Raw genomic sequence first — 17,041 nt, 5'->3', positions numbered from 1 at the left:
TCCTCTCCTCGAAGCCGCCCGTCGTTTGGATCCAGCGCGCGTCCAGGAACTCCTGCAACGGGCGCATCCGGAGCCTGCACATGGGAATGAGGTAGATGCAAGAAGACATCATTCCGAGGAGGGACTTGATGGACCTCACCTTGGCCGCGTCGGAAACCAACATCTGCTGTACCTTGCCCAGGATGGACCTGGTCCTTTCCTCCGACGGGGAGGCCTGAAGGGACACTGTGTCGAGCTTCGCTCCCAGAAACAGTGCGTTTTGCGCGGGTACCAGGTGGGCCTTGGCGTAGTTCACGGAGAATCCCAGGTCCGTGAGAAGTTGGACGGTCCTTGCCGTGTGCTCCACGGCGAGCTCCCTCGTCTTGGCTCGGATGAGCCAGTCGTCCAGGTAGGGGTAGACGTGGATCCCCTCGCGGCGCAGCTGCGCCGCCACCGGTGCAAGGCACTTGGTGAATACCCTGGGTGCCGACCGTAGTCCGAATGGGAGGGCTTTGAACTGGTAGTGACGCCCTTGGACCACAAACCTGAGGAATTTTCGGTGCCCCTTTAGGATGGGAATATGGAAGTAGGCATCCTCCAAATCCAACGACGACAGGAAGTCTCCTTCCTCCAGCTGCCCTAGGACGTGCTGGAGGGTGACCATCCGGAACTTCTGCGCCTTGATGAACTTGTTCAGACGTCGCAGGTCTAGGATGGGGCGCCATCCTCCCGTCTTCTTCTTCACGAGGAAGTATCTCGAGTAAACTCCGGAGCCCCGAAGCCTCTTTGGGACGAGTTCGATGACGCCCTTCCTGAGCATCGCCTTTACCTCCAGGAGAAGCTGAGGGACGTGAAGCTCTTTCCTGGCCACGGGGGGGACGCGCGGGCACCTTCTTTGAAACTCGAGCGCGTGTCCCCGGGCTAAGGCGTCCAGCACCCAACGGTCGGTGGAGATGGACTCCCACACGCTGACGAAGCTCGCCAGCCGGCCTCCCACCGGGGTGCTTCGGTGGGGGCCCGACCCCACGGCCGGTTCAATCCTGTTTCGACGAGGCTTTGCCGCCTTGACCTCCTTGGCGACGACGGCGGGGTCCGCCAGACTTGCCTCGTCCTCTGTAGGCCTCCTGAGACGACGAGCGGGCCGCTTGACGGTAGGTGGAGAAACCGCCGCCGGAACCTTTGGACGCGCCCTTGCCTCCGCTGCTCCGAAAGGGCGTCTGTCGTTGCTGCAGAACCCCAAGGGCCAGGGCCGTCTCAGTGTCCGCTTTAATGGCCTGAAGGGAATCGTCCACTGTTTTCCCAAACAGGTTGTTCCCATCGAACGGCATGTCCAGGACTCTGGTCTGTACGTCTTGACAGAAGTCCGTAGCCTTGAGCCATCCACGCCGCCTAAGGCACACGCCGTTGCCCAACTGACGAAACCCAGTGTCGGCGATGTCCGTCGCAATAGTGATGACGTGGTCCGACGCCACCTCGCCTTCCTGTAGGATCTCCAGGGCATCCGCCCTCTTGTCGTCCGGTAGGAAGTCCAGCAGGGGAGCCAGTTTGTGCCATAGCTCCCTGTCGTAGCGGGCCACGATAGCCAAGGCGTTGGCCGCTTTAATAGTCGTCGCTGCAGACGAGATGACCCTGCGTCCCATAGCGTCCAATTTCTTTCCCTCGCCGTCCGGTGCGGAAGTCGATGTGGAGGCCGCACCCCCCCCCCCCCCGCTTTCTTCCTGGCCGCCGCGGAGACGACGGAGTCCGGGGTAGGCTGCGCCCGGAGGCACAGGGGGGCCGCGTCCGGGACCCGGTACTTCTTCTCGTACCGGTCTCTTCTAGCTGGCGTCGTGGAAGGGTTCTTGAGGAGGGCGAGGCCCTCATCCCAAATGTCGTCCAGTAGAGGCACCGCGAGGACAGTCTTCCTCTTGGCCTCGCGCCGTTGATAAAGGAATCCTTTCTTTTCCTCAGGGCAGAGTTGGAAAAGCTCGGATGCCCTGGCGATCATGGAGTGGAACGATCCAATCTCGTCGGGCGGAGAAGCCCTGGTGGGAGGTGACGACGGTAGATCCTCGTCGTATACCTCGTCGTCCGTACCCGTCGCTGCCGTGTCAGTCCCCGTATCATCCCCTCGGGTGGACGGGGAGGAGGGCTGTACGGGGCGCGACGGCTGAAAATGAGGTGGAGGGTGAATCCTTCTTTTCTTGGGCGGGGGAGCACCAGAAGGTCCCGGTTCAGGATCCCCCGACGGGAGAGGTTCCTCCGTCGGCAACGGTAGTCTCGTCCTTATCTCTGAACATAAGGACTGTATAGCCAACAAAATGGCCGCCGAGTTGTCTTGCGGCACTGGCAGAGGGGAATCCAACGGGCGATCAGGGGCCCCGTCGGCACCCTCGACGATGTCGTCGTCACCTGCGTCGGGATCCATCCCGACGGGCCGGTCTTCTTCCACGCCAAGGCCGTGGCTTAAGACCTCAATCAGCTCTACCTCTGAGGTTGAGTCCGAATCTACGATGACGCCCTGCCCCCCCTTTTTCTTCCCCGCCGGGGGTTTCACGGGGTCCTATCGATGGGCACAAAAGAGGACTCCCTCCGAGGTGGCAGGGAGATTCTGAGCCCCGAGGTCGCCACCACTGGTGTAGCCTCCACAGGCTGAGCCAGGGCCGCCGCGACAGTATCGATAGAGGGCTTGGCCGGATGGATTAAGGCCTTCACCACCTTAGGTGCGCTCACCGCCTTATCCTTGAGAGGGGGGACACTGCCTCGCTCCCCCTCCGATGGGGCCTTCGAGCTCGACCGGGGCCTCTCCAGGAGCTTCGCCGGGTGCTCGCCCTTCCTCTTACCCGACCCAGAGCGTTGGCTCGTGGCTGAAGGTGCCGGGGAGGGTGCGCCCTGCCTGGCGCCCGTAGAGCCCGACCGTTCGGCGCTCCCGGTGCCAGCGGACTCACAGTGCTTGGCCTTGTGTTGGACCCCCGTCGCCGGGGCGTCCTCAAAGGTCTTAGAAGACCGCTCGGATTTCTTCCTCCTCTTCTCGCCTGACGGGCTCTTCCCTTCCAGCCAGTTGGCGAGACGTTGATGGCGGTCCTTCATGGTCCGCTCCGACATATTGCCGCAAAACGCACAGTCCTTCTCCACGTGCGTCTTGTCCTCATGTAAGCAGTAGAGACAAGGAGTGTTCGTCCTCCTTAAAGACGTTCTGCAGCTGGCATCCAGGGCAGATCCTGAACAGCTTTCCGGGCGTCGAGCTTCCCTTCTCCTGGGCCATGTCCGGGCCTGAGAAACTTCTGGAGTCCTCCAAAAGCGTAGCTCGACGAAATCTTCACCCTTGAGGGGCGCAGACGAATCCGACACGGGTCCCCGTTGATCGGATGGAGAGTCGGTGGAGCTTGAGGCTCTTTTGACCGAAAAAAAACGAAGTTTTTGAGAAAAAATGTGAAAAAATAGCACTAACGCTCGAGAGCAATAGCACGAGGATCCCAACACATGAACGTGCGGTAAAAATCTGAAGATGGCTGCCAGAGGCGGTGCTTAGGTAGAGGGCAGTCATTGGCTGTGGTCAGTATGACGCAGAGACCAGTGATTGGTTATTACTACGAAAGACAGATCAGAAACGAAACTGATACTGGTTTTTTTCTTTACCGAGGATTCCCAGCCTGACGATGGGGAATATTCATGAGCATGTGAATCCATGCCAGACCCCATGCTGGAGAACCTCTCCACCGATCGATGGGTGCTGTACGATCTCGCCCACAGCGGCCCGGCAGGAGCAACACATCCCTCAGCTGTTGCTGGAGGTTCAGGCCATGTTAAGAAAAGGGGCGATGGAGCTGGTTCCGAAGCGACTCCGATGCTCCGGAGTATACTCAAGGTACTTTCTGGTAAGAAAGTCGACTGTGGGCTGGAGGACCATACTCTATCTACGACGACTCAACAAGTACATCAAGTCCCAGAAATTCAGGATGGCCACGTGCAGCACGTGCTCAGCCAACTGGAGGAACACTTTGTCGTCGTTGGTTCTAGAGGACGTGTACTTCCACGTCCCCATTCACGGAAAACATTGCAAGTTCCTGCGCTTTGCTGTACAAGGGAAGCACTACCAGTTCAAGGCTCTCCCCTTCGGACTGAAGTCGGCACCCAGAGTCTTTACGAAGTGCCTGGCTCCAGTGGCGGCCCATCTGCGACTACAGGGAATTCATGTTTACCCGTGCCTTGATGACTGGCTCATTCGGGCCAGGTCAAGGGACATCGCCGTCGATCACACGGAGAGGACCATCCGGCTGCCGACGGATATGGGGTTTTTCAGTGAACTATGCTAAATCCTGCTGGGCTCCATCACAGAACCCGCTGTTCCTGGGGTCCAGGCTCAACATGGTATCCTGCCTGGCTGCTCCATCGGAAGAGAGGATAGCAACCATTTTGGGCAAGGTGCAACAGCTGTTAGCACTGAAGATCGCAATGGCGAGGACCATCAATTTGCTGCTCGGCATGATGTCGTGTATCTACCTGATCCAGCTCTGCAGGTTGCAGATGAATTCCTGGACTCCCTTTGGATCCAGGTGCCCGGAAGCTTCAAGGACAGCGTGTGCTCGACAAGGAGTTCCATCGAGTGATAAGGTGGTGGGGCGTGCAATCTGTCGCCAGGGGCACAGACTTCCAGAGCCCTCCATCCCAGGAGACGGTCACAACGGACGCTTCCCTGGAAGGATGGGGAGCACACACCGGACGTCTCCACGTCAGAGGACTGTGGCTGCTGGAGGAGAAGGCGCTACACATCAACGTACTGGAACTACGGGCTGTGTTTTGGGCCCTAAAATCATTTCTCCCGTCCTCCAAGAGCAAAGTGGTGAGGGTCTTCACGGACAATACCACCACAATGTTTTACATCTGGAAGCAGGGAGGCACCAGATGTCCGGCGTTCTGGATTTGTGGCACTGGGCAGTCCCCCAGGGGATGTTCCTCGTTCCTTTTCAACTGGCAGGAGTCAAGAACAACATCGCTGATGCCCTCAGCAGAGAGCTGCGCTCTTGCCATGAGTGGGAGCTTCGGCAGGATCAAGTGGACAACCTCTTTCTCAGGTGGGCCAGTCCCCAGATCAATCTATTTGCGACGGCGACCAAGTGCCGGAGGTTCGCCAGCAGGTTCCCCCAGCCGGGTAGTATGGAGGGCGCATTCTCCTTCACTTGGGCAGGCCTGTTCCTGTACGCGTTTCCTCCGTTGTCGCTGCTCCTTACAGTCATCAGTCAACTCAGCCGGTGCAGATTGATCCGAGCCAGCGTGGCCGAGGCAAATCTGGTACCCGAGACCTTCTCAGAATGTCAGGGTCCCCTCCAGTCAAGCTGCCAGTGGTTGCGGATCTTCTCGCCACGGAAGGAGGTGCAATCCTGCACCACAACCAAGGATCGCTGAACCTGAAGGCATGGCTCCTGCAGCATTAGAGTTTGGTGGGTACAGGCTGCCTGCGGACTGCAGGGAGGTCGTTGCCAAGGCCAGGGTGTCCTCGACTCTGAAGTGTTGCGGACACAAATGGAAGCGTTTCGCGACTCGGTGTCGTTCGCAGAAGATTAAACCTCTGCGGGTCACGGCCCCCCAATTCCTTCCATATTTGTTATCGTTGGCTAAGTCGGAGCTGGCGCACGCCTCCATCAAGGTGCATCTGGCGGCTATCTCCCGCTACACCAGGTCTCCGGGACGTTCTTTTCTTATGTCGCACCGTCTAGTGAAGGAGTTCATCAAAGGACTGTTCTATTTGTTCCTGCCGGTGAAGGCGCCTGCTCTGCATGGGAACTCAGCATGGTACTGACTAGGCTCATGGGGGCCCCATTCAAAGCCGATGCATCAATCTCTGCTTAAGTTCCTGTCTTGGAAGACAGCTTTTCTCGTGGCCATCACCTCTGCTAGGAGTGTAGGTGAGATCCAGGCCCTGTCCTGCAAACGAGACGAGGGTGGTGCTGCGGACACACCCGTCCTTTATGCCCAAGGTTCCATCGGAATTTCATCTCAACAAGCCCTTGGTGTTTATTTATTTATTTAATGTATTACACACCCAGACCCTTGGGTATCACGGCGAGGTTACAGACAGCTTATCAAATTTGTTATACAATGTTACAGTAAAACAATTAGAATAACAGTGGCGCAAATTGGGTCATAAAAACAGTGTAGTTACAATTTTAATAAAGTAATTCTGAGTGAGGTCCTACATAGTTCATGGATAGTCAGTTAGTAAGGTGAATCAGTACTGGGAACATGAAGGTCTAGTCAATCAGTTTTTGTTAAACAACCATGTTTTCAGTGATTTTTTTTTTAAGCTAGCAATGGTTTCCTCATTGTTGATTCTGAGTGGTAGGGAGTTCCACAGGGTAGGGGCCAGGACTCTGAAACTGCTCCCTCCTGCTTTGGTGCTTTTGTGACGCAGAATTTCTAGTAGTGCCTGATTATTAGATCTGAGGGCTTTGTTGGTAGTTTTTTTTCTTTATAGCATTGTTAAGGTAACTGGGGGCTTGGTTAGTGAGAGATTTATATACAACACATAAGGTTTTGAAAATGATTCTGGCTTTGATAGGCAGCCAATGATTTTCTCGCCTAATGTTAGAGATATGGTCTGATTTCTTTATGCCTAAAGCCGCTCTAAGAGCTTTATTCTGCAGCAATTGTAGTTTACTTGTATTGGCATTAGAAGTTCCTAGAAGTAGGATGTTATAGTAGTCAAGCTTGGTTAATATCAACGCTCTGGCTAGTGTTATACAATTGGCGGGTGTAAGGAATTGACGGGCTGAGATGTGTTTACACATGGTGAGATTGGCATCTAGATAAATGCCAAGAGTTTTGACTTGCTTGAGTACTGGTATCAAGGTGCCGTCGATATTGATGTGTGTGTAATCAAGATGGAGAGAGCCTATTCTAGATTGGGATCCTACGATGAGAACCTCAGTCTTCTCATCATTGAGACAGAGACTGTTCGTTGCCATCCAGTTTTGAATGATAGCGTAGATTTTGTTAATGGACTGGGTATCTTGGGCGTAATACCCAGTGATTGGGATAAGGATCTGGGTGTCATCTGCAAAATTTGTGTGGATGACACCCATATCTTCTAATGCTGAGAAAGGAGTTTGGCATAGGCATTATACAAGGTAGGGGAGAGGCATGATCCTTGGGGTACTCCGATGCGAACCGCTATGGGGGTCAGCCGCATCTTTCCCAATGGCGACTCTGGATGTTCGTTCAGCTAGAAAATATTTGATCCAGAGGGTGGCATCGGTAGAGAAACTGAAATCTTTGGCTAATGTGTCACAGAGTTTGTCATGGTCTAAAAGGTCAAACGCTGCTGATAAGTCCAGCAGCTGCAATATGACCATTTTACTTGAGTCTCTGATGGTGTCTATTTGGATTTTGAGGTCAGTGAGAGCGGTTTCGGTACTATGGTTCGGTCTGAACCCGGATTGTCTGGCTCCTAGGAGTTTGTTCTGTTCGAGGTGGGTTTGTATTTGGTTATATGCTATTTTGTCAATAATTCTGTGAAGGAATGGGACTGTAGTTATAGGCCTATAGTTGGTCGGAATTAGCGGGTCCAGCGAAAGCTTCTTTTAGTAATGGTGTGACCCGATGCTGGTCGGGACCAGATTGCAACTGAAGGCTGCATTGACAAAATTGGTGATGATAGGGGTGAGGGTGGGAGCACATAGTTTGAATAAATGTGCTGGGAAATTGTCTCCTTTGCAGTTGGATGCCTTTAGTTTATCTATGGTGTTAAGCACTGTTTCTTGGGAAACTGGAGAGAAATGGAAGGCTGGGGTATTACATTCTATAGGGCTGGTAGCGGCGTTTGCCAGAGTATGTTTTTCTGCTAGTATTTAACTATGGTCCTGTGAACCATGGGAAGGCCTTGTCCAAGACTTCCATCTCCAGGAGGCTCTCCGGCTGTATCACTCACTGTCACCGGTTGGCAAACCGAACTCTGCATAGCCGTCCGAGAGCCCGTTCTACCAGCTGCGACGACGGCGTTCCGGTCTCGTGTGCCCCTGCTGGACATCTTCAGGACTGCTACGTTGAGGTCTACGCACACCTTCACGAAATTCTACTGTGTCAACAGGGATTCCAGGAAGGAGTCCAGAGCCAGCCAAGCAGTGCTACGCAACCTGTTAGCTTGAAGGTGAGCCTGGTGAGGAGGTAAGAGTAATTGCTTCTGTTGAGCCTTGCCACCTCCCGTGGTTGTGTACGTATGTACTGCTATGTATTCTTTATTCATGAGCATGTGAATCTATGCCAGACCCCATGCTGGAGAAGGAACACCTTAGTTATCTGTAACCGTTGTTCTCCAGCATGGGTTTGGCATGGATTCACATGCGAACCCTCCCTCCTGCCCCTCTGTGGCTCTTCTTGGTCATACTGCCACTTTACGTGCTGCCAAATCTGAAGATGGCTGCCAGAGGAGGGGCTTAGGGAGAGGGCAGTCATTGGCTGGGGGCAGTATGACCCTGAGCTTGTTGGTTGGTTTATAGAAGAAAGACTGTTTATAAACGAAAGTGAAACTGTTTTTTCTTTTACCAAGGATTCCCAGCGTGATGATAGGGAATGTTCATGAGCATGTGAATCCGTGCCATCCCATTGGTTCTCTCTGTTTTCCTATTCCGTGTGGTGTGCTCGGGGGGGGGGGGGAAAGGGGGAAACTGAGGTGTAGGTCGTAGTGACGAGGTATTTATACAATGCCTGATGTCCCGTCCGGAGCTGACGACCAGATGCCGAGCAAGGCGGATCGACGGTCAGCCGCCGGGTCAAGGTCCGCCTGTCGAAAAGTTTCCAAAGCAGCAGAACTGGAGGGAATATCTGTATGATGAGGAATATGCAGGAGAAGAATCCCTAGGAAGAACAGTAAGTAATTTCTCTTTCTGTGAGATCAAGAATTATGGAAGGTCTACCACAGTCCAACAAGCAGTAAGATGAGTGATTTGCAACTGGCAAATTACAGGTCAACTCCCCATGCCCGGAGGTTAATCAGCAGCAGGAAACCCAACCACCAGTAAACATCAAGTGCTTGGTGGTGATTGGCACCATAAAAGTCCAACCACAGGGCAACATCCAGCACATGATGGTTATCAGTTAAGGAAGGTTAACCATGGTAAAGACACCGCATCAGAGGTGATTTAGCATCATGGAAATCCTACCACAATCCAACATCCAGTGATTTGTAATATAAAGTAATACAGATTCAGAGCCACAGCCCAACACACACTATCCACTGGTATGAGGCAGCTGTGAATGCCAACTGCTTGAAGCTAAATTGTGCTCCTTGGAAATGTAGCTCAATCACTTACATTAAAATAATTATGAATGTAGGGAAATGAAGTACAATTTTTTAGAGCTGAGGTTTGTGAAGGAATATGTTCTTAAGTCTGGCTTATTGTATTGTGGCTCTGGCCTCCATGTTTCATATGTTCCTGCTCGATCCTTCTATAAACTGCCATTGTATAACAGTTGCTGACCTTCTCGTTCGTTTACCAGCTCTCGTCCTGCTTTTCCCTTACCCTCTCCCAATGTTGGTGTCTCACTAAACTCATTCACATGATTTTTCTTCACATTCTTCTCTGTGTGGTGCATGGTCTCTAGCTATCATGCCTGGCTGCTTTATTGGAATAGTCCTTCTTCAAGATCTGTACTTCTGCATAGTGTTGATTATGCCCATAGTTTCTAATACTAAATTTTGCCAATACTGGCCACATATATGTCTGAATTATTGCACCCTGCAAAGCTGTCCATATACACATGCTGATCTTCCAGTTATGCAACCCTTCAATGTGGAGAGTGACATTGTCTTGTACAGCTAGCATGATAATATGCATGTGGCCCCCTTCATGCACATTAACATTTCCCTGTCCCGTCATTGGTTTAAGTTAATCTTGCCTTCACTTGAGCATCTCTTTGCTCCTATCCCCTTCAACCTTTTTAGAAATGGCGTGACCACAACTTCATCTTGTGCATGTATGCCACTCTCGACAGCTAAAGAGGCCCAACTCCACCCTGAATTGTGCCTTATGTAGGGTTTCATCCATAGTCTGCACCCATTTTTACAAGCCAGTCATATCGATGTGAACACTTGGATACCTAGCCTATGCCGCAGGGTTTAACGTCTGGCCCCACTTACACACAGCCTTGGATATGTCACTGTATTGTGCCTTTGTTACCATCGGTTATTGATTGGGTCATACACATATGCTCCTTATGCTGAAATGAAAGACCCTGTTTGTTCATTATCTTCAATCCAAATAGATTCACTTCCTTTTGCCTTCAGTAGTAGAGGATAGATCACAACAGAACAGTTATTTTTTTACAATTACAAGGAACAGGAAGTGGTTGCCATGTACCCTTTAAAGCAAATGAGCTTCTGTTTGAATGTGGTCATTTGCACGAATGCCAGAGATCAGGCATCAGCCTGTTCTTGTCATGCAGTTAAACCATTCTGTAATGCATTTATATTCATTGAATGTTTTATGTCTTTATTAGAGCACTCCGAAATGCCCGAAGTGTTGCGCTGACAACAAGAAGCGGCATCTGAGGCAAGACTTTTTCCACGACAACAGCTGTAATGGCAGTAAAGTTTTAGACTCTGAAGATGAATGCATGCCTGCATAGGCCCAAAATAATGTATGAAATGTTGCTCTACCAAAAACAGGAAAAGCTTCAAGACAGCCTGTCTTGTCAGATTTGTACTTTCTGAAGAAGAGGAATCGGACCATTCTGTGGCGTATGAAAACAATCATCCTCACCTTTCTCATTGGATTCTCTAGCAAGTGCAAACATGTGGATGCTTGCTTTCTGTCAAGGGGGAGTGTTATCTAAAAATTCTACGAGAAATTGACTGGTCTGTAGACCTGGTCTCCTAAGAGGAGAAACATCAGAAAATGTGCCAGAGATAACTCATCTGTAGATGAGCATGCAGTCCATATATTTTTCATTTCAGAGGACTCATCTGTGGCTCTTGCAAGGAGATGTGTTAGTTAAATGTATTTTGTAGAGATGGACTAGTCTCTAGACCTGATCTCTTAAGAGGGCAAATCTGAACAAGGTCTGTAGCTGAGGAGCCCCCTATACACATCCTCTCTGGCAAACAGGATCTTACATAAATGTTCTCTTTAGGGCCCATTTCTAGACATGATGTATCTTGAGAGGGATATGGCTGTCTGGATGTTGTGTAGAGGCGGCCACATCAGTACACATATCATCTGGAGAAGGACCAATGCTATTGAAACAGCCTCTTTAGGTGGGTTGATTGAAATTTGGATAAGGATCTTTCTAGCTCTACTCGTGGTCTCACTGAGACAAGTAATTTTCGATGTATTTTCTCTATGGGGAATAGAACCCACTCTACCGCTCTAGAGAGGCTCTCTGGATTGGTGGGAGGAGACGAGTAACTCAATGTTCTATGTATAGTAGAACCCATCTGTCTGCACACTCTTCAATTAGGCAATATGACCTTAGGAGGGGGGCCATTACTGGTTGGCTAATGTCCCCAGGGCCATAGTTCCCCCAGGGGTATTACCCGACCAGTAATGACCCCCCTCCGAGGGTCATATTGCCCATAGTACTATGGCACGTCGTACTGGGGTATGTATTGCAATTTTTTTCAAGTCGGGAAAGGGCCCTGCGACCATTTCTCGACTAGAGAAAAGAAAGCAAAAGAAATGGCAGCTGGGATTCGGGAGAAGGGACTACAAGTAGTTGCCTTCTCCCTTTCTATGGCGGCGATTGAAATCTATGTTAAAAAAAATAATAATAATGGCCACCATGCAACAGGGCGAAGGGACTACACATGGTCCCTTTCCATTGCGGTCAGTCGCGCAAGGAACCCCGGAGCCGCGGCAGTGAGGGAGCCTTGTCAGCTGGCTAATGCCCCAGCGAGGGTCAATGAGCTTGCTTGTAACGAGCTCATTGACCCTCGTCGGGTACTAATAAGGAATAATGCCTTCTGCTTGCCCTTGCAAGGCCACTCTATCTAGACTGCTTTCATACGGCAGAACATTCTGTCTTGAACTTTTAGAGAAAATAAACTAAAAACAATGTATAATAAAGTTAATTTAATTTGAGTAATATTCTTTCTGTGGTTTTTATATTCGAAAGCTGTTGCTGTTGTAGATCATGTGTTTACCTTTTGCAGCTTGGGAGAAGCTATCTGGAAATGCCTCAAGGAGTTTTGTTTCTAATTGATACTTTGCTTCTACAGATGTAACATTGTTTTCAGTATCATCCAGTCACAGACTGGTCTGTAAACTTCTTTCATAGCCCTAGAGGGCATCATGCCATCCTCATCACTGCGTAAGTGGTACACTCAGTGGCGGAAGTAACATCCTAGCGGGTGTGTGTGTTTACACAGAGTTAAACAAATCCATGACCTTAATTCCTTTTGTGCCTGACTGCAGGTACTGGTGTTTCGAAAAAGCGATGGTATTTTTCTATTTCTTCTGCCTCGTGTTTTTTCTTAATGTTGATCTCTGACCCACACGGATGCTACATTTGGCGCTTGGGGCACTACCATAACATCGAAGACTGCGGGTCCTGCCAATCCATTCACCCTAAAGGTGTGCAAGAGTGTATGACCACAGTGTTTCTGTCCCAGAATAAACTCAGTAGTAGAAAATGCTTGCTCATCTCCTGTATAGCAGACTTTACATCCTAATACCCTGGTGGAACCCTTAGATCCCGAACAACATCCGCGAAGGAAAGCAAGGCAGTAGACCAGGATGAAGAAGCGCTGCACTTCCTGTATATTCCTTCCTCCCACAGATTCCTCAACTTGGAAAGCTTCTCCAGGACCAGCTGTCTAATGAAACGTTTTCAGCCATCGGGTAGGACAGTGTGGCTCTGCTTGACCCTTTTGGGTTCCCATGACACTGATTATGACATCACGGGCAGCATATGTGGAGCCAGCAATGCCCCATGACCTTGGTTTCTTTTTCCGCCCACTCATTGAACTCCTTTGGTAACACACATTGTTTTTGACCTTTTCTGACTGCATCATACCCAACACCATGTATGGCTTTAAAGGCTGTAGGGATTTCAGGAGTAAAAATGCTGTTTTTATGTCTTTACTGAGAAGAATGATACAGAGGGTTGCCTATCCTAACAATCTGCGCACTGCAAGGCCCTTCTAAATCGTGTTGCAATGATTCACATCTTCCTTTATAAGGGAAGGAAGAGGATAGTCTACGTCACTGATGTCACCTTCCTGCAAGAGGATCTGGGGCCTTCAGCTGCCCAGAGGAGTGATCTTCTTAATCTGCCAGGTATGACAAGAAGAATCTTAGGAAGAGGTCCCAATGTACTAGTGCCACCTGGAGACAACACTACTCTTCATTTTCCAGAAAAAAGTAGTCACTCCAGCTCCCAGGATGCTTTTGATTCCTCTGAGGAGTCTCCACTTAAGGGAGAGTTACCTTTCCCCACTAGCTCCTCAACCCGTGAGCACTGCGAGGACTTCAGGCGTCATGCTTGACTCTTCATCAAGGCCCCAGCGGCTTCAGCTACAGAACCAGTGGTGTAGACAAGACCCTGTGTGCTTCTTGAAGCCAGCAAAGTCAGCCCTTTAGCTTCGGTTCTGGGCCCTCTGGTGCAGACTCCTTGTCTCGACCACTGCCCAGCTCTGCCTTTGGACCTGGCTGCCATGGCACAGGTTCTCTCGGATTCATCACCTAAATTATCATCGCCACCTCACTGGTGCCTGCTCCAGTTTCACAGAGTCTGTTTATTTAATAAGTGAAGCAGATATTTGATGAGGAGGGTGGGTTAAAACACGTGCATTTTGGTGAGGTGGAGATCTTACCATAGTTCTGTAGTCAGGATGAGGGTCTTGGGCTGGTTTCAAATTTGCAGCATGCCGTTGGTTTAACTGCAAATTGCCTATTTCAGGCCTCATGTCTTTTTCCAGAAGACCATTCCCAAGGTTGTATATACTCTGATTGCCTGCACCCTCAAAGGCGGTGGTGCAGTTTGACCATACAGACATTTTAGAGCAGGACCATCCCCTTAAATCCAGCTGTTGCTCACCCTGTCTAGACTCTGTGGAAGGAATCTGCTTCCACTGCGGCTGTGTTCCGGGACCTCGCTAAGAAGCAATGACTGGTACCCTCTGATTTATAGTTTTAGTCCCCCCTGCTGGTGCAGGCCAATGCAATGGTTTCAGATTCAGCCATGTTTTCTTCTCCTCTTTGCCTAAAGAGAGCAAGACCAAGAAACTGGATGCTGTGGGATGCAAGGTCTTTGCTTTTGGCAGCCTCGCATTGAGACCAGTTCAGTGTCCTACCCTTCAGTCCTTCAACAGCCCCAAGAGTCTTCAAGCTGTTGGCTGTGGTGTTTTCAGGAGGATGGGGGTTCATTTCTTTACATACTGTGAGGAATTTGAGGACGTCCTCACTACTTTCCCAAAAACATCCTCCTCCCAGGTGGCCAGAGAAAGGCCGTCGCTATTGGATACTGACTCTGGGAGTGGATATGCGAGGGAGGAATACCTGAGTGGAGGAGACTTGGGGAGCGGAGATGAGCCACCATTGGGTGAGCCACGGTGTGCCCAATTTCCCTTTCACCATGAGTCCACAGTCCCCCAAGCATTTATAGGCTATTGTCAATCCCTTTCCCATTTTCCCCCTAAATAGACATCAGTTTGGTACTGGAACGACGAAGAGACTAACTAGAGAAATACATCCTCTATTGATACACACACAAACACCAGCTATGTACTGGGACGAGGAGGAGGCAAGCAAGAGCAATACAGAACTTCCAAGTCGGCAATGAGCGGTCTAGTCCTTTGCGGACCACTCTGCCTGGCCATTACGGTGAAAATGGAGTCCACTGTGGAATCAGATCTACGGACTACTGGAGTAACGCGGACCTCTCCTGGAAGGCGGTGTGGCAGACGGGGTGCATCAGAGCCCCAGTTTGATGCAGCGTGTATGTAGCGGGAAGCAAGATTGAAAGAAGCTGGAGGCCTGCTGCGAACTACAGAATGGGAGTCGGCGTGACCAGGTGAAGGTTCAGAATAAGGCCCGAGCTGCGAGAGACGCATCAGTGGCAGAAGTGAAGCCACAGAGAGAATCTGTAGAGATGGAGATAGGCACTGCACGCGAGAGAGAGCTTGTGGCGGCCGGAAGCCTCGCTGGAGCGGCGTAAGCACTGACCGGTGAGTCAACCTAGGAAGGGGGACACTAGGGCGGCAGGCGAGCATATAACTTGTGAGAACTTTAATGAATGCTGATCTAAAGGAAAGCAAGCACTTTTGAATACCGATCCGAATGAAAAGCAAGTATTGTTGAATACAGAAATGAATGAAAGCAGTTTTGTGGAATCCTACACTGTAAAGGAACTCTGTACCTCGAGAGAACAAGTATTGGCAAGAGCCATAGGAATATATGAAAGTGCAACAAGTGAATAGTGGCAAAGCAAGTAATGATTAATAAGCCAAGCACCACTCTAGAGCTGAAATTGTGGCAACGTGCATGTTAGGCAGAATTATAGGCAGTACCCTTTGGGAACACCACACACAATTAAGACAAGTGACAGTACACATTCACCTTTGGTACTGTACTATAAAGTTAAAGTGGTAGCGATGGCTGAGCATCCAGACTTATCTCAATAGTAAGTGAGCAGTATCAAATAGTTGCACAAAGGACAGAAATTACTATGATTTAGGCAAACACTGACTCAAGGTTTTCAAGTAAAAGAATATACATTTATTTCACTCTTCAGTTGTATAACATTACACTATTATAAGCAGTTTAAAAATCACACTCTTAATACACCACACCACTCCCAATAAATTCCACACAAGTTAAGCTCACAAAATGAAGTGGGAGCAAAATGACACTCCAGCAATTTAAAAGGCAGAGACGAACAAAATTAACAGAATTTGAACCATGCCAACAGGTAAGTACTCAGGGCAGTTGAACAAGAGAAGCTACAGTGATAGAATCAGGTAGAAAAGTCTTAGGGCCAAAGTCAATGGGTCAAAAGTCTTTTGCTCAAGATCACACAGTTCAGGGTAGTTTGCGGTAAAGTTTGTGCCACGGATTCCGGACGAGGTTGGTTGGTAGAAAAGTTAGTTCAAAGAGAAGAGAAGGACAAGCCCTCGGATTGGAGAAAGATTTCAACCACTTTCACCGCGGCTGAACGAAACTAACAACCGGATTTGCACAGTACCTTAAAATGGAGAGGAAGCTGTAGCTGAGGTAGACGTTCCTGGTAGTTCCTGCAGGCTCATGGTTCCTGAAGCGACTGTCAGACTGACAAGAAGTAGGAAGACTGGATGGTCCTGCACTACCCAGGGAAGAAACCAGCAGCAGAGCAAAGCAACAAATAAAAGGTGCGCTCCTTAAAACCCAAGCAGGGTCCGACCTTCCTGGCAGTCCGGCCCACTGTAGCTCTGTACAGCGTATTCGACCAGAGGAGGGTTCCTGGCTTGCAGTTTGGGCGAACTGGTTGGTCCCACCAGCTCAAGGGAAGAAGTTTCCTGGAGGATCTTCTCTGTCGTTGGATTCTGAAGATTCAGACCTGCTGCCGAGCTTCACCGGGCGGTTCAGTCGTGGTGGGGGTCCTCTTCCATCAGCTCCTCATTGGTTCTTTCGTTCCAGTGGCGACTCTGCCTTTCCAGTCCCAGAGACCTGCTTTTTATGCAGTTGTCCCCCATTCATACAGCCTGGCTGTCAATCACACAGCAGGGTGGCTGTCCTGGCAAGGACAGTCACCCAGCCAATCAAACAGGAGTGTGACCTTGGGTTACCAAGGGAACCCATGGCAGGGGTCCCAAGACCCCTCCCTCACATCCTACCTACCCATACTTTCAGGCGCCTTAAGGAGGGCTTCTGTGCAGAAGCCTGCGAAAAGACGACAAAGGGACCAAACCTGGTTTGGCGTGCAGAGCAAAACACGAGAAAAACTTCAACAAAAAGAAATGGCGACTAAACCCAGCCGGAGCTGAAATAAAATATATTTGGTCAAGCAGGTTTATGTTCGAGGCTAATGGTGGCGGGAGAGCACAATACACACTAACTAGCCACCGAGGGGGCTTGCCCAATAAGCAGACAACCAGCAGGGAAACCCTGCTTCC

The 17,041-nt window shown here is 50.3% G+C and overlaps 1 protein-coding gene across 6 annotated transcripts in view; it reads left to right on the top strand.

Annotated features, from left to right (window-relative positions):
- Positions 1 to 12,032, top strand: part of RTEL1 (regulator of telomere elongation helicase 1) — a 1,752,068-nt gene extending 1,740,036 nt beyond the window's left edge. For all 6 annotated transcript variants that reach the window (XM_069650890.1, XM_069650893.1, XM_069650896.1 and 3 more), the window contains one exon: positions 10,453 to 12,032. In XM_069650890.1, the coding sequence (XP_069506991.1) occupies positions 10,453 to 10,581 (129 nt within the window). In that variant the 3' untranslated portion in view covers positions 10,582 to 12,032. The remainder of the gene's footprint in view (positions 1 to 10,452) is intronic.
- The last annotated feature ends 5,009 nt before the right edge of the window (positions 12,033 to 17,041 follow it).

This window comes from Ambystoma mexicanum, chromosome 3p (genome assembly GCF_040938575.1).
Source record: "Ambystoma mexicanum isolate Mex_15411 chromosome 3p, UKY_AmexF1_1, whole genome shotgun sequence".
Classification (NCBI taxonomy): Eukaryota; Metazoa; Chordata; class Amphibia; order Caudata; family Ambystomatidae; genus Ambystoma; species Ambystoma mexicanum.
Note: the sequence above shows the minus strand (reverse complement) of the source record. Positions and strands in the feature narration are given on the sequence as shown.